Source organism: Lissotriton helveticus, chromosome 5_1 (assembly GCF_964261635.1).
Source record: "Lissotriton helveticus chromosome 5_1, aLisHel1.1, whole genome shotgun sequence".
NCBI lineage: Eukaryota > Metazoa > Chordata > Amphibia > Caudata > Salamandridae > Lissotriton > Lissotriton helveticus.
The window spans coordinates 1,057,401,042-1,057,422,460 of record NC_136065.1 but is presented as its reverse complement, the minus strand read 5'-3'; the positions used below and the strand labels follow the sequence as shown (position 1 = coordinate 1,057,422,460).

At 45.6% G+C, this 21,419-nt stretch overlaps 1 protein-coding gene across 3 annotated transcripts in view; it reads right to left on the bottom strand.

Annotated features, from left to right (window-relative positions):
* The window catches only part of LOC144755103 (prominin-1-A-like), a 499,448-nt gene that overhangs the window by 313,230 nt on the left and 164,799 nt on the right, over positions 1 to 21,419 (bottom strand). For all 3 annotated transcript variants that reach the window (XR_013594841.1, XR_013594842.1, XM_078643612.1), the window contains exon 3: positions 14,953 to 15,005. Coding sequence is in view for 1 of the 3 variants with exons in the window: in XM_078643612.1 (XP_078499738.1) it covers positions 14,953 to 15,005 (53 nt within the window). In the remaining 2 variants the exon portion in view is untranslated. The remainder of the gene's footprint in view (positions 1 to 14,952; positions 15,006 to 21,419) is intronic.

Sequence of the window (21,419 nt, the reverse complement as noted above, 5' to 3'; positions counted from 1 at the left end):
GCACTCACAATCTGCACCCACAATCTGCACCCACAATCTGCACCCACAATCTGCACCCACAATCTGCACCCACAATCTGCACTCTGAATCTGCACTCTGAATCTGCACTCTGAATCTGCACCCACAATCTGCACCCACAATCTGCACCCACAATCTGCACCCACAATCTGCACGCACAATCTGCACCCACAATCTGCACTCTGAATCTGCACTCACAATCTGCACCCACAATCTGCACCCACAATCTGCACCCACAATCTGCACTCTGAATCTGCACCCACAATCTGCACCCACAATCTGCACCCACAATCTGCACCCACAATGTGTGAGTGGCGTTGCGTGTGTGAGTGGCGTTGCGTGTGTGAGTGGCGTTGCGTGTGTGAGTGGCGTTGCGTGTGTGAGTGGCATTGCGTGGCTGAGTGGCGTTGCGTGTGTGAGTGGCGTTGCGTGTGTGAGTGGCATTGCGTGTGTGAGAGTGGCGTTGCGTGTGTGAGAGTGGCGTTGCGTGTGTGAGTGGCATTGCGTGTGTGAGTGGCGTTGCGTGTGTGAGTGGCGTTGCGTGTGTGAGTGGCGTTGCGTGTGTGAGTGGCGTTGCGTGGCTGAGTGGCGTTGCGTGTGTGAGTGGCATTGCGTGTGTGAGTGGCGTTGCGTGTGTGAGTGGCATTGCGTGTGTGAGTGGCGTTGCGTGGCTGAGTGGTGTTGCGTGTGTGAGTGGCGTTGCGTGTGTGAGTGGCGTTGCGTGTGTGAGTGGCATTGCGTGTGTGAGTGGCATTGCGTGTGTGAGTGGCGTTGCGTGTGTGAGTGGCGTTGCGTGTGTGAGTGGCGTTGCGTGGCTGAGTGGCGTTGTGTGTGTGAGTGGCGTTGCGTGTGTGAGTGGCGTTGCGTGGCTGAGTGGCGTTGCGTGTGTGAGTGGCGTTGCGTGTGTGAGTGGTGTTGCGTGTGTGAGTGGCGTTGCGTGTGTGTGTGGCGTTGCGTGTGTGAGTGGCGTTGCGTGTGAGTGGCATTGCGTGTGTGAGTGGCGTTGCGTCGCTAAGTGGCGTTGCGTGGCTGAGTGGCGTTGCGTGGCTGAGTGGCGTTGCGTGGCTGAGTGGCGTTGCGTGGCTGAGTGGCGTTGCGTGTGTGAGTGGCGTTGCGTGTGTGAGAGTGGCGTTGCGTGTGTGAGAGTGGCATTGCGTGTGTGAGTGGTGTTGCGTGTGTGAGTGGTGTTGCGTGTGTGAGTGGCGTTGCGTGTGTGAGTGGCGTTGCGTGTGTGAGTGGCGTTGCGTGGCTGAGTGGCGTTGCGTGGGTGAGTGGCGTTGCGTGTGTGAGTGGCGTTGCGTGGCTGAGTGGCGTTGCGGGGGTGAGTGGCGTTGCGTGTGTGTGTGCCGTTGCGTGTGTGAGTGGCGTTGCGTGTGTGAGTGGCGTTGCGTGTGTGAGTGGCGTTGCGTGGCTGAGTGGCGTTGTGTGGCTGAGTGGCGTTGCGTGGCTGAGTGGCGTTGCGTGGCTGAGTGGCGTTGCGTGGCTGAGTGGCGTTGCGTGTGTGAGTGGCGTTGCGTGTGTGAGAGTGGCGTTGCGTGTGTGAGAATGGCGTTGCGTGTGTGAGAGTGGCGTTGCGTGTGTGAGTGGCATTGCGTGTGTGAGTGGCGTTGCGTGTGTGAGTGGCGTTGCGTGTGTGAGTGGCGTTGCGTGTGTTAGTGGTGTCGCGTGTGTGAGTGGCGTTGCGTGTGTGAGTGGCATTGCATGTGTGAGTGGCGTTGCATGTGTGAGTGGCGTTGCATGTGTGAGTGGCGTTGCATGTGTGAGTGGCGTTGCATGTGTGAGTGGCGTTGCATGTGTGAGTGGCGTTGCGTGTGTGAGTGGCGTTGCGTGTGTGAGTGGCGTTGCGTGGATGATAGTGGGCTTGCGTGGGTGTGAGTGGCGTTGCGTGTCTGTAAGTGTTGCTGTGTGGGTGAAAGTGGCACAGAGCCTTTGATGTGGCCTGGCGCAGGAGAAATGCTGCTGCTGCTAATTAAATACAAGAGTGGCCGGGAAGCGGCCGGGAAACACGAGTACGGCCGGCCACATAATTAGGGGAGGAGAAGCCGCACAGCACACGCTGGGAGAAGCCCTTTGATGTGCTGTGCGGCCGCGATGCGCGCTCTGTGCTGGGGGAGGGCCATTAGCCTGACGAAGGGTGGGAGGGACATTGAGGAACAGATGGCCATGAAAGTGTATGGGCCAAAAGCGCGTGCCTGTACGTGCACTCGAAGAAAACGCCACGAAAAAAAGCGGTGGTTTGACAATCAGTTCGAGCACTTGAATTCTCGGCCATTTCCCATTCCTTCGGAATGGTTAAGGACGAGACCTAAAAACTCTAACCCACAAAGCCCAGAAAATATCCCCAAACTCACTTGCATGACTTTCCCCAATCTCCTGAAATGAAAGCGCTCTAAAGCAGCTTTCTTTTCAAGAAGTCTTTTACACAAACGAAAATATTCTCGATGTGAAAAGTCATGCAATTCCTGTTTCCGCTTATCTTGTCTCAAGTTTCCTACGTGACAAGGTGTAGAGCCCTCTGCTCCGGGTCACACATGCACGCGGCCTTCTGAAGTCCTGCTCGCAGAAGCAAGGGCTCGGGACTTACAACGTGCTCGTGCCGTATTTCAGTTATAGTTTTTGGCGCCCTGTACACTTCCTGCTTCAGAGATATCCCTGTGACTTTAATTATGGAAATTCGTCTTGCTTAATTCCTTGTTTGCACTAACAGAATTATGAATGCCCAGTTCACGTCTGCAGTGGTGTATACAGGTAAGACGAAAACCAATATTTGTCTTAGTGTGTGAGCTAAATGATTTTGGAAACTCAAGCCCTGCAGTGGAGCCGCCCATATCTTGGGGCGTGGCCTAGCGCTTCGTGTACCTTTGGCGTATGATGCGGAACTCAGGCTAAGCTTACTTGCCTCTGATGGAAGTGACTAACTGTGCCAGGAGGAATGCTGCACCCTGCTTCTTGCCCACATAATCCTGCATGCTTCGTTTAGAAATGTAGCTTTTATCCCAGGAATACAAAAGAACTATGTTTGCCTTTTTTTAACCAGTGAACTGTAAGCATTAAGATGTGTACTTTCGCATAGACAAGTGCATAGCTAATGAGGGTTTGGAAAATCATAAGAAATGAAATGTGAAAAGTAACAGCAAAGACTTTGCTTCACAACTTCCAATAATTTACCTGATAAAGGGAACGCCATAAAAGTAAAACAAAGGTTGCAGGGGATATCGTGCCATTATTCTGATGTGAGCAGAAATGCTTGGAACGAGTTCACTAAGCCTTCGGAACCCTTCTCAAGACTCATAGAAGTCCCCCAAAGAATCCCAGAGGTCTGCTCCAGACACCCCAAGGGCCTCCTCTTAAAAAGGTCTAGTGTACAATGTGTGGTGAGCCACCCGGCCACTATGATATTTTGTTTGCACGCAACTCCCTGGGCCAGGTGCGGACCGGGGAGTATTTAATAAAGAGTGACGTCGGTGCACATGACCGACGGCACGGACGGAGCACACGAGTAGTGGTGTCTTATTGCTACTCCGCTGTTACAGAATAGGCCCCCTACCGCACGCACCCGAAAGAAGTGGGGTGCACCATTGGCGGTGTGTACTCGGGAGCACTCCATCTACCATACTCCACCTGAAGACCCCTCAGGCGGTGAAATATCACATTGGCTACGAGGGCGGGATCGGACTCCGCGAGTGACCTCGTGGCCTGCGCGTGGGCTGGCCTTGTCGGAGGTCGGACAGCTGGTGCTCGCGTGGAGCGGAAGAGGCTGGTGGGTGTCTGGAGGTAACAAAATCGGCCGAACACCGGCACCGGCAAAGAGCTCGGTCACACCCCCAACCCTCTCTGGGGGGCCGGCAGAGCACTTTGCCAGGGCCGGTTTTGGTTCTCAGTCCGGCCCTGGCTGTGGGCAGCATCACCGCCCGCATCTCCCCCTCACCCCTGTCAGCAGTACGGGAGAGCAAGCAGTGCTCCTCCCAGACAGGCCTGCCCTAGAGATCAGGAAGGACAACCAAATGAGTCCATGGAGGTTAACGGACATCGAATCTCAATAAATAGCAAAACAAAATATAGATTTAAAAATTCTAAATCTACAATCTGGTTCACACTGTCTAAAATTTAGTCTGGTTTTCCTTTTTCCAGCATTACATTACAAGGCACGAGATCCGGGATGTCACTTCAGCAAAGAGGCATGAAGACAACCAATAATTCCTTCTTATAATGTCCAGATGGAAGTCCGGGCATTCTTAGGCCCTTATGACCAAGACTCCTCAGCCTTCTGAGGTCTCCGAGGCACTCAGACCTATACTGGGTTTCACCAGTGTGGGTCACTTTGTACAGCCTGTCTGTGACCTCAAGCATCAAGTCCAAGGTGAATCATTCATTTTACTGACTGTACCAGGAAGCAGAGTCTGGTGGAAGGCCCTTACCATTAGTATCTAGGTGATTCATTCTGTGCCCTTAAACATGAAACAAGACATGAAACATGACACCAGTGTTGAGCTCTCACATCACGGATTAGAGGATTCATTTTCGGCACTGGCTGTCAACAGAAGCACACTTTGGTGCAAAGCTCTGGCATTATAGAATTGAGGATTAATTCATAGCAATGGATGTTCCAGGAAGTAGAGTCTGGTGCAAGATTCTTACCGTCATCATTGGCCATAAGATTAATTCATTACAGTGCCTGTCTTCAAAACACTCTGATGGGAGGCTCTTACATCGTTGACCAAAGGGTTCATTCATTGCACCGGCTGTTCATGGAAGCAAAACTTCTACTGTCAACGACTAAGTGTTGGTTCTTTTCAATGGTGGTGCATGGAACCAGGGTCTTGAGAAAGCTTCTTACCATCATTTATCAATCAGATAGTGCAGCAAATATATATATTAGCCTCTGAGAGCAGTGCAAAGCCTTGCATCTTTCTGAGGTCAATATACAAATAAAATTGCGTAAGAGTGGGGGTGTGAGCACATGTTCCTCCGTTTCAATCCATTTCACTCTTTTTAAGCTTATCACATTGATAGGTGTTATCGATGCTGAACTAACCGCAAGGATTTATCCTGGGACCTCATGAGAGACTTCCTTTTTGGACTATTCCAACATTTGATGTTTTTAACGTGTAATCGTAAGAAAATAGAAATGTACTGAACTTTCATCTGACCTTATGACACCTGCATAGAATGTTTAGCCTTGAGAAAGCACTGGCTCATCTTGCCATATAGGGCGAAACACGTGTACGCTGATCTTTGTCTCAAAAAATGCATTATGTGATGAGTAAAATGGATTGAATCAAGTGGTGAATGAAAATAAAAGATAACCATCTTCACTTAAACCAACCTGAATTACTGTGTTGTATAAAAATAAAGAATCACCCTACTGACCAGAACGGATTTTCTTGGAAGGGAGGAACATATGCTCACACCCCACTCTTACCTGTTAATATGAGGCTGGAAAGGTCCAGAGCCTTGCGCAAAGTTCTTCTAATATTTTAAGGGATCAGGATCTCTGGACCGTTCGTTTTCCCTTGTATCATGCAAATGGGTTTGGTTGTTGTAACATTTGTCATCAGGGCCTTAGAATTTTGTGGCGAAGGCACTATTTCGAAATCTCAGTTATTATTCACATTGGATTAAGGCTTTCTTAACCTCCAAGTTAAAGGTACTTAGGATTACTCACAATGAGGCTAACGCTTTTTGATAGCTGCCTTTGGTCAAGTAAAAGGGCTTACAATCACCCTCAAGGTTCATATCAAATTGCCCTAGCCACAATTGGCCTCAAGAATCACGTTTTTGATACTTTCAACCTAGAAGTGCAAAACTAGATTTTTTAAACATAAAATTCCAACAGATTTTTAGTTTGTAATGGTACCCAATTTCACAACTTAGGAAGCATGGAAGAATGAGTCAGCTTTGTCAGGCTTCAAACTGCTGAATCAGCGGTGGACATAACTTGCTAAACCATCTAGTTAAAACGATGTATAAAAGCCATCTGTATAAACATGTGATCCTCACTCACTCCCTCACATTACACTTCACACCGTGGCACTTAGACTTCACCAAGCTATCCGAGTGGGTTTAGAATAATCTGCAGAACACGTGCGAGTTTCACTGCTCCATTAACCTGATGCAGCTCTTCCCACGACCAGTGGAATCAATGCCCATAAAGATTACTTATTAATATTTAATATTGTATCTTAATATGGAACGAACTTTAGATAACAGGTGTTTGATTTATCGGTGCTACGTTGGTTTTTATGTGTGGCTCACATATTCTGGCCTGGTCGCTTGTGTGCCATAGGGCAGGAGATCGCTTGGGTTAATCACGAGTCTGTGAACGTTCCTTTTCAAGTTTCCGTCAGTTTACCTAAGGGAAGGACAGACTGACACACAACAAAGACTTAACTTGTCGTAGCTTTACCGCCCTACAAACAAATTATTTCAACAATCAGTCAATCAATCAATCATGCCATTTGTATAGCGCACTACTCACCCGGGAGGGTCTCAAGGCGCAAGTTAAATTACTGCACAAATCCTCAACCACGCTCTTGATATTTACAGCTCCCACTAGTAGGCGATTCTCTTTATAGAAGGTCACGCGAGACGCGAGGTAGATGAGCTGCCATTTAATCAGCATAGTGAAGATAATGGTGGTTTGTAGCACGAGGAGTACCAGGCGCGCAAACACAGGCAGCGTGCGACCAAAGAAAGAGTAAACAGACTAAGGTTTCAAAATCCACCAAACAACCTACTTACAATGCTACCCCCGCATCCCCCTTATAGTAATCAAGGAAACTCTAACGGGAACAAGGAAAAAACAAAACAATCCTATACATGGTGAACTGCCTTATAATAACAATTTAACTTAAGTTGGTGCATAATACGAACTGAAAGTCACACCCTGCCTAAAATCCACACAGGAGTTCTACTGAGGGCCATCCATTTTTCCTGAGAATCAATCCACTTATCCAGGCATCAGAGAGCGGCTCCACTCTTTTATTAGAATACGGAGCATCAATGCCAGACACACCAACAGTTGCACCAATAAACGGCGCCTAGTCACCGGCTTAAGCATGGCAAGAGCTCCTCTTATTCACTGTTTAAAAAGGAATCCTTCAGAGGATTCATGGCCCTTTTCACATCTGTATATTAAGTTTAAGGGGTTGGACCCATATAGTCAGTGGGACCTGGGTAATTGCTCGGTATGTAAGAAGGGGGGTCCCAGACAAAACACAACAAATTTATAAATTCACACCAATTTGAATAAATTAATTCAAAAAAAGGGGGGGATCGAATCCAGGTGCAAGGTGTTTTTATTTTCACCGCACCAATCCTAAACATTCATTAGGTCATTAGTCAAAACATAAGTATTTACACAATACACAGAAATTCAATAAGCCCACAGGGGAGAGGGGAAGGTGCAAGGAAGGAAAAAACATTTCTTGAATGTTCAAACATCACATATCATACTTCAATTATATCAGTCTGCATTTTTTGATCACCGAACAAATTAAATAGATCCCCAAAGGTGGGGTCAAATACAGTGTAAACACATCAGAATGAATTTAATTTCAAAAAACAAATCTCCTATACAGCTATATACATAAAAATGTTCTGTAGGAGTTTAAATGAGTAGAGGAAGTCTACGTTTCGACCCATAGGATGTAGGACGGTAGATCCTTACTACGCGGGTCTTCGTCAGGACGTGAGGGTAGAGGGGAGGGGCGGGGTGGTTGTTGTGGGGCTGTTCCTGATGAGGAAACTGATAATAGGCCTCAGAAAAAACGTAGTCCAGGCACTTGCCACGTAATTTGGCCGAAATAGCTGTATCTCAGCCGTAGTATTATGTAGTGTTCGGCTGTTCAACTAGTTGTGGCGGGATTAATTGGTCCAAAAGCGCGTCAGTATGACCCATCGGTTACTCGCGCTCTCCATATACAATAGTGGAGGTAGCTGTTTCTCTGCCGTAGTATTGGCCCATTCACAAAGTTAATTGTATCTTCATAAAAGCGGCGGGATTGTTGTCCGTAGGAGTGCAACAAACGTGTCCGTTTAATCCATCAGTGATTCCGAAGTGAAAAATATTCCGGGAGCGCGCGAGCCAGCGTCTACCTCAGTCAGGTAGCAATCAGGATTTTGTGAATGGGCCAATACTACGGCAGAGAAACAGCTACCTCCACTATTGTATATGGAGAGCGCGAGTAACCGATGGGTCATACTGACGCGCTTTTGGACCAATTAATCCCGCCACAACTAGTTGAACAGCCGAACACTACATAATACTACGGCTGAGATACAGCTATTTCGGCCAAATTACGTGGCAAGTGCCTGGACTACGTTTTTTCTGAGGCCTATTATCAGTTTCCTCATCAGGAACAGCCCCACAACAACCACCCCGCCCCTCCCCTCTACCCTCACCTCCTGACGAAGACCCGCGTAGTAAGGATCTACCGTCCTACATCCTATGGGTCGAAACGTAGACTTCCTCTACTCATTTAAACTCCTACAGAACATTTTTATGTATATAGCTGTATAGGAGATTTGTTTTTTGAAATTAAATTCATTCTGATGTGTTTACACTGTATTTGACCCCACCTTTGGGGATCTATTTAATTTGTTCAGTGATCAAAAAATGCGACCTTTTCACATCTGGACACACATTTCACCCCTATGTGGGTGTTCCACAGGCTTCCATCAGGAGTCACAATATTAACTTTATCGATTTACCATATTTGGAACTTTGTTTCGCAATGACGTCTGACTTGAGTCTTACACCCATCCTCCTGCCAGCAAAACGAGATTGCATACCTCATGTTTGTTTTAAAGCTGGATTTTAGGTTGAAATTCTTTACTCGTTACCCTTACTGCAACCATCTCACTCTAATCTGGACTTGTGTAAAGTAGAGATCTTTTTGAACCATCATGGACACAGCTTAGATGCAGGCGGTCTTTCCTTGAACAGCTTGAAAGGGCTCACCTCTGTGGTACTATGGGGTGAGATGCAATAGAGCTGTAGCTTAACCTTGACAAACCCCCGCCAATCACAACTACTAGTTCGCCCCAGGTGACACTTTACTTGAGAACCCTAGTAAACCTTTACACATGGTCAGTGGAGTGGTAATAATACAAAGCCATGCTAATTTGTTTACATTGGCGCCCATGAGGTAAGGTGCTAACCCCCCCCAACCCCGGGCCACCCCCCGGTGAGTGGAGACTGTACAGGAGGGTGGGTGCGGAGAATCGGGTAGTCCGAGGAGGTAAGAGGAACTCAGGCCAAAGAAGCAACTGGTCGCGTCTCTGCCTTTTCGGGAAGCCTGCAGCTATCTGCCAGATGAGGCTCCTTTAATTCGCTGGAGGGTGGACTTGGAGTCATCCCTGGATGTCCCATTGATGTTCCCTCTGCCTGTGGCTAATAAGGAAAAAAAAGTCCAATAGCGCAAGCAAGCACACAGCTTGGCGGAGCAGGTATTGTACTGGCTTGTTTATTTTTTAAACGAAGACTGAAAATGATGACCCCTAGACAAATGAGGTGATATATTTTGCTCCTTCTGTCCTGCTGGGGCAGAGGGCAGGTTTATTGTACGCAGTAAGAATTGCGGGCTTTCGTAGAGCTAGAAATGGCTGACATGCCTCTCCCCGTGAAGCCGTAAGAGTGACCCTGCTGGCATTTAAGTCATCAGGTCAGGGTAAAATCGGTGTTGGTGCGTATAGGTAACCCAACAGCAAAGGAGCATATTAACAAGCAGGTATTGTGCTCTGGCTAAGTTTGAACTCAGGATATTTCCATAGGCTCAACAATCACTGATATCTCTGCCAGAAGTCACATCTAGGCAGTACACAATTTGCAAACAAATTAAGCAGATAAATTCCATCATCTCAAAATTTCTTTCTGCATCCGGAGATATTCAATAAGTTAGTCCATCGACGGGCCAGTAATAGACTTATTCGCCTCAGATACAAATGACAAGGTGCTAGCATGCTGTTCAAGGGGAAGAGACAAACAGGCATGGACCATAGATGCTATGACATTCAAATGGCCTCACAGCCTTCTATACGCTTTTCTTCACTTTTCCGTCATTGAAGCCTCTTTTAGCGAGGATGAGAAGAGAGCAGACCATGGTGGTGATCATTGCTCCTTCTTGGCCACGAGACAATTGGTTCCCTCATTTCAAAGCCATGACAGCTTTGAGGGCATGGCTACCTCCTTTTTAGTCACTTTCCTCTCTATTTTCTGATAGTAAGACAGGAGTCTGTGGCCAAAGTCAAGTATACAGCTTGGAGGTTAAGAGGATGGGGCAAAGGGGCCAGGTTCTTCCAGACGAGTTAGCAGTAACTCTGCAGACCTCCAGAAGACCTTACATTCTTAGTCTGTATGGGAGATATTGCAAATCCTTCTCTCGGTGTGGTGAGGGGAATTTGGATCCAACTACTGTGGTTTGAATTCACATTATGACATTCCTACAAGATGGCAGTAAATTGGGTCTGGGAACGGCTACTTTGAAAGTTCAGTGGGCGGCAGGGAAGCCCTGTATAGATTCATGGAAAAACTTAGCAGCTGAAGATGGCTTGAATGCTAGGTTGTTGAGGGATTAAGAGAACATCTCTCCTACACCTCCAAAGTTAGTCTGTGCTTGGGATTTGGAGAGGGTATTGCATACCTTAATGATAGATCTCTTTGAGTCTTTAAAGGAGGTCGATTTAAAAATCCTTACTCTAAAAACTTTTTTCTGTTAGCTATAGCATCAGCAAGAAGGTTGGTATAGTTGGGGGCCTTATCATATAAGTTCCAAATGATTCAGAATTGTCCAAGATAGGGTGATGCTAACTCCTATACCTTCTTTTGTTCCTAAAGTGAACTCTTTGTTTCACAAGGATCAAGAGATAGTCCTATCTGAGTTCTTCTCCTTCCTCGTCTGAGGAAACAAGGCTACAGCCACTAGATGTTAGAAGGGCTCTCCTAGTCTATGTACATGCAGGTTTGTTTTTTAGACAAGCAGAATCTTGTGTTACCTCTGCACTCACCCAAAAGAGGGAAAAACATCTACTGCCCCACTAAACATATGGGTCAGATTTCTAATTTCCATAGCATAAGGGGTGGTGTGTCAGACCCCCTCTGGCGAGTCAAGGGAGATCTACACATAGTAGGTCTTCTCCCATGGCGGAATTACATGAAACTTTGATCTGTAGGGCATCAACATAGTCCGTTCCTTCGACATTCATCGGTTTCAGAGGAAACAAACCTGGATAAAGTACTACAATGGAGCGCACTCTCCTATATGAAGGAATAGAGGGATGGGTGATTCTGTTTCAATAAAAGCCATTTCTGATTTGAGCATTTAACGTCAGTTGTTCGCGGTTTTATTGCCTGCTAGTTATAACTTACAATGAATGTAAGCGGGGGAGGGATGTTGGGGTAATGTCCTAACTACTCACCAGTAATTACATTACTCCAAGTCTTACTCCCTCACTTTATTCATAGACCCTTCCACCCTCCTGGTTTGAAGTAACTGAGTTGTTTTTCAGTCTGAGCTTTTGACTAATGGGATGAGTGGGGGATAGGAGGGTCTTTTATTGGGTGTGTTTTTTATTGGTGTCTGCACGAGGCAACCAAGACTCATTTGTAATGAATTATAGCGAGGGAGTAGAACTTGGATTAATTCAATTACCAGTAAGTAATTAGGGCATTTCTAACAAAGTCAGCTGAAAGCCATCCATTGTCAGTTACCAAGGTGTAAAAATGTTCTTCCCTGGAAAGAACCTCTTTAACGAATTCGATAATAGCATCAGCTGTGAGCCTGCCAACAACTTTGATCTTTGGCTAGTTTGGAGTGATAGTCTGCCAAGAATCACAAGGCAAACAAACAAAAGGGCCAGAAATATCAAAGGCCTCATTTCCCTGTGATAATTCAGGCCAAACCACAGGTGTGAGCATGGCCAATTTAATCATCAACATCCTTTTACTCCTGCTGCACTCGTCACGCACTCTAACCCACAGTTGGCCAATTTATCAAGATTTAATCACCAAAAATGCTGTCATAACAACATCTTCATGGAAGACATCATGAGCACACTTTATATCGGGAACACATTTACCTGTTTTGAACAAAATATCCCCATCTGTCGTGTTTAGAATTCTTATCTACACCATGCCAAGTAAATGAGCCGTACCCCATCTTACATGGGGTACGGCTCCTACACCCATCGTACATGGGGTACAGCTCGTACACCCATCGTACATGGGGTACGGCTCGTACACCCATCGTACATGGGGTGCGGCTCGTAAACCCATCGTACATGGGGTACGGCTCGTACCCCCCATGATCGCAGGGGTACGGTGCGTACCCCTGCAATCATGGGGGGTACGCACCGTACCCGGGGGGGCCGTTCTGTACCTGTTTCAGCGCAAACTCTGCTTTTACGGCTGTTTTCAGCTCCCGTAGAAAAAGGGTAGTATGGTGCGTACCCGACACGTATCGTACTTGCTGGGTCATAAAAACCAGCCGCGAACCATACAGATGTCGCGTACAGCGGGTTCCAAGGGAGAATCGTACGGAGATTAAAGTCGTACGGTCTCTGTACGACTCGTATGGAGTACGGCTCCTGGTACGAATCGTACTTCGTCGTACGTACGGGGGACGTTTCAGGGTACGATTCGTACGGGAAAAACGCTCCGAACGGCTATTCGGAGCGGTTTTTCCTGAATCGGAATCGGCCCCTAAATGTAGGTGGTGAGCAATAACAGGTAATCAGTTGAAGTAACTTGGTGCTCACACGGTATGTACAACCAGCTACCATGAGGTGTATGAAGACCCAAAAGCAACCACTCTGGATCCTAAATTCAATAATAATACAGAAGCACCGTCTCACATGTAATCCAAGGTATAACACATCCAACTGATCGTAGAGTGCCAAAAAATTCCAAGTGTCTTTTATTCCTTCATTGCATTTATCAAGTTCCATAAAACTTGATTGAGAATTGATTACAAATCATAGGCGGCAGACACGTGTTTTGTCAGACAATGACTTTTTCAAGGCTTTGACTATCATAATCACCTGCGGCTTGGGACTGTAACTCGGGTTCAGGGCCTTTAACACCTGGTATAGTCCCGGGTGACGGGCTATAAAATGATCGCAAGTGCTATCTTTGTATGGGGCACCATATACTAGGTAACCCATAGGCTGCCAGCAGAAAGTTCCTGCAAGCTGAGTTTACTGTGAGAGAAGGGCACTCGTTGTGCCCTGTTGTTAGTGATAATGTAGTGTAGTTCCTATATTCCCAATAGGCTCTGCGCATTGGAATAATATATCCTATAGATATGACGTAGGACTTAGGTCAGTAGGTCTCTATCAAATATACTAAACTTAATTGTGAGTGCCAGCTAGCTCAGAGGTAACTAGAAACTTTCTTGAATACACAAGAAGGGATTAGTTTCTGACAACTGCATAAACATGACAACTTTGTTTCCCTAGGACTGGAATAACTATCTTCAGAGTTGTGGAAACAATAGATAACTATTTTACTCAGTCAATCGTGCATGCTTCGTTTCTACAGAGTTGCAGAGAAAAATATAGAGAGGGGCGTTTCAATAAAAGGATTTATTGAACAGTCTTCTTACTCTTGCAAGAGAGGTGAACAGCTACAATCGTTAGACAGAATGCAAAGTATAATGCGTACAGCGTGAACAGTAATATACAATAATACTGTAATAGCATTGTATGGTTTCTAAGCCATATAAAAATACATACATAAATAACACAGGCTAAAATACTCAACTGGTGCTTCTAAAATACGCCTACCCCAATGTACCTAACCTAGGTCTAGTACGAGGGAATAAGTAAGTATGGTCTTTAGCATAGGTTTAGTTTTGCCAAGAATTTGCCAAAGGTTTCTCTAGGTTCTAATCAGCTCCATACCTTAGAATGAAGGCGATCTGGTATCTCTGTTTCGGGACTTGATTTCCCAACACCCTGCAAGGGGGGGTCAGAGAAACACTGGAACTGGAATCTCGGCAGAGGAGGACAGCTTCCTGATCAGTGCGTCAGCTGGAGAGTCGGCTTCCTTTGTCACTTGCTATAGCGAGCTGCGTCGGGCAAGTAGGTCATCAAACTGGACCAAACCACACCGTGCTTTGCCATAGCAAGTGGAGGTATATTTATACTTTGAAGGTGTTTAGGAATGCCGTCTTTGACGTAAAGTCGGGCATATGAACGCCATGAATGAACCCCTAAGGAATAGATGTTCATGCATAATAAATGAGTTCTTGGAGAAATAAATATCCAGGCTGGGGGAAGTCCCTTCTGCTTAAGAGTCTGGTTTTCCAAGAAATCGTTGTGACGTTTGGTGAACGGATGGAAGTAGCCATGCCTGTATTTGGGCAGCATGGGCTATGCCTATATAAGGGCAATGTGAATTGTATCTATATAAGGGCATGAATCGGGAAAATTCATTCAGAATCTAAAACGCCATACACAGTAACTGCCGTATTTGGTCAATTAGAAGGGGTAGGGAACACAGAGTGGTACTCTGGAACCACTGAATAGTTAGTGAAGGACAATCATTGTAACCCTGAGAAGATGGTCCCAGGAGGGGCTTGAATGGGTATTAATGCAAAAGAGAAGCTCTTTTACATATGAGCTGATCCTTGAACATATAGAAGACAAGGCTACCATAACCTATCTGTATATAACACTGATCCTTAATAACCCTATTGAATATTCAATACAAGTACAGAGATAACTTTCATGGTATGACATGGCATCTAACCATTTTACAGAAATGTTCTTGTGTTCTATAAACTATAATACAACACTGAGAGTTAATTTACTAGTATTAGCTCGGGGGTCAAAATGTGTAATTACAGATTTTCCAGGTTTGCAAATCAATTCTGCTAAACTTATCAATAAATAATCTTCCATTCTTGAAATGTTTTGTAGACTTCTCAAGCTTACCTCTTTAATTTCATACGTTTTAAAGTTGCTCTTAATAAAAGGTATCAGGAAATCTAAAAAAGAAGAAAAATCGTTATGTGGATTACAAAATAATATTTTGTATAATAAAAATCTTTGTTGACATTAATAGGCAAGAATGAGATAGCCAGAGCCATGTGGTCAAGGAAAACAAAAAAACGAGGGAGGAAAAATTAGAGTATTATATTGATTGGGTGCAGTCTTGTGGGCATTTTGTACTTAAATCGGAATTAGTACTTGCATTCCAATCACACACTGCAAAAGCATACTTTTTTATCGAAGATATTATTTGAAACATCTCATTATGAGTCATTTTGTTGAACAAAATGGGAATTATGGTGAATACCGCGGTCATAGAGAGACAAGTTGTATGAATGCAAGACCATGAAGAATGGCACTATGCCATGGCATTTGTTGTTCAATTGATACTTCTTGAATTAATCTAAGCAGCTGGTAATTACTTAGGAACACCTTCCAGACCACACAGATCATGAACAGGAGCCAACACTTTGAAAATGAGTCTTGACCCTGTTCCAGTTAGTTAGCTCGGCCAGAAATGTGAGGCCGCCTCCCCTTATGGTGATCAAAGTAAACCCAGACATGCTCCACCCTCATTGGGCCTCATCAATAAGATACGAACGTGCCCCATGGGACAGTGAACAATGGCATACACTTTCTCTTTACTCCACCAGACTTGGTTCTTGGATCCTCCCTCATTGTAATTTCACATAATGTAATTAAGAGCAGTCAACCAAACTTGTAATGCTAGTTAGGCAAACCGATAACCACCTGAATTTCAGGCAAGTTAGCGATTAGCAAATCAATGAGAATTCAAGAAGTTTAAAGAAACATTTGTTTTCCTCTGTCGGACAGGCCACCTAAGATCCCTGTTGCCAGATTTCAAGCTGTTGTTTCATACTTTTAATACGTGTTACACACTTTGTTTCTGATTTATAATTCACTTTTCAAATATGCAACTTATAGTCGATTTCTAAGACCCAAAAGTAGCTTGCATCGTTTACAATAAATAAAATCTCTTAAAGTCACCAAAGAACTTTACATGATATTTCCAAAATATTGAGTATTATGTTGTATTATGGAAATGTTTTAAACAAATTACATTTTCTTTTTTTAACCACGTTATTCTTCATTTTAGAACATTAAACTGTGTTGAGTTATCCACCTTTGTGCATTAAACGTGGCTTCATGCATACAGTAGCATAATAGGAAACCTAAGAAGCCCATATCATTGCATGTTTCTGGACCTTCCTCCTGGGAGTCCTCAGAGTCTGTGGTCATCACCTTTGATCCAGCTCTTCGCACCAGTTCTTGAATGTCCCCGGAACTCATCTGCCGGTCTTGTTCAATAAATGTCTAGAAGGGGACCGAATCCACTTGAATGTGTCCACTCGGTTGTGGACTATTGCTATCATTTTTTGGAACAAACTAGGAGCCTGGCCTCTCAGAATGGTCATAGGACATGAGCTATTGTCACCTAGCTCGCCTAGCAGGATGATTTATAGTCGGAGCAAGAGAGATACTCCCAACATCACTCTGATTTGAGTCACAATTTACGACTAGTATGCCTGGACTTTGGAGTGGGTCCACCACATGTGGAGTAAAGTGCCGTACCTGACAGTTTTTAGGTCTCACCTAGGCAGCCCTTGCGTTGTCTCTTCGAGACATGCTGTATTCAGGATATGTGGATAAAGCTCCACTTACTTCCCACCCATCTTTTTAAATGGCTCATGTCCCTGTCCTTTGTAAATGGTGGCCTTTTATTGGTCATTGGGCTTTGTAGTCTCTCCTTAGTACCGCCTTGTCTCTTCTTGTAACCTACCATGAGGACACCCCCTGTTACATGTGTTGTTACGCCCTAGGTTTTAATTACAGGCTCAAGTCACTACTTTCTCAAAGGCCTTCAGACAGGACACTCACTTTGTCCTAAACTATATTGGCAGTGATTATTTTACTCACTAGCACAGCTCACATTTATATTAGGCCTTCTATAAATCTCCATTCATCAGCTCCACATAGAGTACAACCTAATCTGGAATTAATATAAAAATTATTTTGTCACATTTCAAAGCTACTAATTCTATACTTGGACATAGCTATTTAAATGTACTTGTGTTATTGTCTTGCATGCAATGCATTATGAGTAAGGTTGATTTACCATATCTTCAAAGTTTTTGATGCTCACTAGGGACCTCTAGGCGCAGCTTGTGCTACTGCGCCTAGATAAGCAGGGCTGGTGCCTTGCTCACTAGGGACATCTAGGCGCAGCTTGCTGTACTGCACCTACCATATCTCATTTATATTAGACTTTCTATAAATTTGCTTTCATCAGCTCCACATAGAGTACAACCTAATCTGGAATTAATATAATAATAATTTTGTCACATTTCAAAGCTACTAATTGTATACATGGACATAGCTATTTGAATGTACTTGTGGTACTTTATTGCAAGCAATGAATTATGGGTTGGGTAGATTAACCATATGTTCAAGGTTTATGATGCTCACCAGAGACCTCTAGGCACAGCTTGTGCTACTGCACCTAGATAAGCAGTGCTGGTGCCTTGCTCACTAGGGACATCTAGGCGCAGCTTGCTGTACTGCACCTACCATATCTCATTTATATTAGACCTTCTATACATTTCCCTTCATCAGCTCCACATAGAGTACAACCTAATCTGGAATTAATATAATAATTATTTTGTCACATTTCATAGCGACTAATTGTATTTGTACTTTATACTTATAGTTGTTACTTATGAGAGCAAGGCTGGCAGTAACTGCAACTCTTTTACTGCCAGGCTTGCTGTTCATAAGGAAGGACTATAAGCTCAAAGTGCATGTTTAGGCACCACTTGCAGGTTTTCAAAACACATAAATAAAAGACATTGCATTTACAATGGCAAATTCTCTAAATGCGAGACCTATTGCATTGCAAATGCTTGTTCAAGAATGTGTTTGGACTCCTGAGCAGAGCATAACGATGTGTCAGGGATACATACCATCTTGTGAGTAGTTTATATGCATTTTCTTTGTGTGATGTGCAAATGGAGGACTTTGCAGTCACCTGCTGTATTCGTCCACAGACCTCCTCTCCAATCCCCTGCTTCAGGTCCCTTTCCCTTTGGGTCATGTAAGTGCGTTGGGCTTTGGGATCTAGGTTTATGAGAGCCCTTTGCAATCACATGATCTCTTTGTGGCACAATTTGTTATGAAAAATAGTCTACAGTGGTGTCCTTTCTTGACCTGCTTTTCCCCTGACTTCCCTAGTGCCAGCCCAAAGCAAGAGTTGAGTAAGACTGCAGGCGTCCTATATATGTAACCGCTGACTGGCCTATATGTCCTAAATTGAATTTAGGGCAGTATCTGAAAAGAGCTCGCCTAGGGCCGGGGATTACTGTCCTTCCAGAGGTTGAAACCAGAGACATGAATGTCTTTGGGAGTCGGGGTTATTAATGATGGGGGACATTGGCGAGGGAAACATGCTGGACTCTGTTTTGCGTGATATTTGTTGCCAGGTGTCTTAAAGAATTTGTGTAGCAGGAAGGGCTCGCGGGTTCCCTATGCGGGCCAGAGGAGACGATTCAGGTGATGCACAAGAAATGTTCTTCTACTTGAACCCACCCTTGGTTGTCAGAATTATAATTTCACTCTAGGGCTGGTCTGAGCTGTGCCGCATGAAGGTAAGGGAGCATATTGGGAATCAAAGCCCATTTTGCTGCAGTGAATGTGAATGGGACACCCATGCCTGAGGATTTGGAGCAATTGACCTGGCAGCCGGAGGCTGCCACAAAGAAGGTTAGCTCTGGTTACAGTGCAGGTAAGAAGGTCTCAGGGACAGTCAGAAAGTAGAGGACAGTGTCAGTTTACAGTTCATATATGTGCTCCTGTTCACCCAACGGATACCCCATATGTTCGGGTCTTGCTAAACTCGTTGGAGGAAAGTCTCAATTGTGAGGGAAAAATGAAAAAAAGACAGCGGGCATCCCTGCTGGGTGCCTCTCATGATGGACAGTGAGGGAATAGTTCGCCATTGACCTTGAGATGTGTTGTGGGTTTTTGGTAGTTGGGTAAGATCGTTCATTTCATCTGGGCCTAAGAGAGTCTTGTACAATAGTTTGGAAATGTATGGCCAATTTATTCTTTTGAAGTCCTTCTCTGAATCCAGCGAGAGGATGACCAAAAGAGTGTGATTCCTTTCCACAGATACTATGAGGGTGGATGCTAGCCTAGTATTGTCCCTGGTGTGGCCCTCTTTACCGACTCCCGCCTGCTGAGGTGCAATGAGAGTGGGCCATTTAGTATATAGGTGTGCGACCAGGATGAAGGTGAATATCTTAAGATCAAAGTTTAGCACGGTAATTTGATTTGTGATTCTAGCATTGTGTCCGTGCCTACACCGCAAGTCAATATGTCATTAAAGACCTGGGTGAGTCGCAATGCTAACAAGTTAAGAAAGGCTTTATAGAATAAAGCTGGGAGTCTATTAAGTCCTAGTGTCTTTCTAGCAGGTAAGTGACTTGTGGCTGCCCTGACCTCTCCTTCAGTAATGGTGTCCTCTATGAGGAGGAGCCCGTCTATGTCATCGGTCAGGTGGTAGTTGCAGATCTCCTCCATGAAAAAGTCAAGGGGGTTCCAAAAGAGTCCCAACATGACCATTTGTCCAGGCGCGGTTGGTCCATTGGGGCGTGGGGGCGTAGCCCTCCCTGCCCGACGCCGCCCGCAGCTCCCTCATGACAATCATGTCCATGAATCAACATGACGTCAGACCGCCGGGCGGGCGTCATGTTGATTCATTGACATGATTGTACGGACGGCAACACAAGTACGCATGCGTGGGGACGGAGGGTGAATTTTTACCCGTGCCCACGCATGCGCACTTGTGTTTTGGCGGCTTTGCGCATGCCCATCAGGAGCCCTAATGGGCGTGCTGCGGGCGAGAGGGTACCTGTGCCCCTGGCGCCAGGATTGGCCAGGGGCGCTGTGAGCCTGTGACGTGTGCGGGACCGGCAGCAAGGTAAGAGTGTGTGTTTTTCGGTGTTCCAGTAAACTAGCTTGCACAAATGACTTGAGATAGTTCAGTGTGTTAATGATGTATGGATGCAGGATGGGTGGGTGGATGGATGGGTGGATGCATGAATGATGTATGGGTGGATGCATGAATGATGTAAGGATGCATGCATGCATGATGGGTGGATGCATGATGGATGGGTGGATGCATGAATGAATGATGTATGGATGCAGGATGGGTGGGTGGATGTATGGGTGGATGTATGAATGATGTATGGATGCATGCATGCATGATGGGTGGATGCATGAATGAATGATGTATGGATGCAGGGTGGGTGGATGGATGGGTGGATGCATGAATGATGTATTGATGGATGCATGCATGATGGGTGGATGCATGATGGGTGGATGCATGATTGATGGATGGATGGGTGGGTGCATGAATGAATGATGTATGGATGCAGGGTGGGTGGGTGGATGGATGGATGGGTGGATGCATGAATGATGTATTGATGGGTGCATGCATGATGGGTGGATGCATGCTGGGTGGATGCATGATGGATGGATGGGTGGATGGATGGGTGGGTGCATGAATGAATGATGTATGGATGCAGGGTGGGTGGATGTATGGGTGGATGTATGAATGATGTATGGGTGCATGCATGCATGATGGGTGGATGCATGATGGATGGATGGGTGGATGCATGAATGAATGATGTATGGATGCAGGGTGGGTGGATGGATGGGTGAATGCATGAATGATGGATGGGTGGATGCATGATGGTTGGGTGGATGCATGAATGATGTATGGATGTATGGATGGATGCATGGATGGATGCATGGATGCATGCATGCATGATGGGTGGATGCATGATGGATGGGTGGATGGATGGATGCATGAATGATGTATTGATGGATGCATGTATGGATGCATGCATGATGGGTGGATGCATGATGGATGGATGGGTGGATGGATGGATGGGTGGGTGCATGAATGAATGATGTATGGATGCAGGATGGTTGGGTGGATGGATGGGTGGATGCATGAATGATGTATGGATGGATGCATGATGGATGGATGGGTGGATGGATGGATGGGTGCATGAATGAATGATGTATGGATGCAGGATGGGTGGGTGGATGTATGGGTGGATGTATGAATGATGTATGGATGCATGCATGCATGATGAGTGGATGCATGATGGATGGATGGGTGGATGCATGAATGAATGATGTATGGATGCAGGGTGGGTGGGTGGGTGGATAGATGGGTGGATGCATGAATGATGTATGGATGGATGCAAGGTGGTTCGGGCTCGCTCGCTGCGCTCGATCGCTGCGCTCGATCGCTGCGGTGCAATATGCAAATTAGTTTACGCCTCTCCACTTTCAAATGTCACCAGCCGCCCCTGCATTTGTCC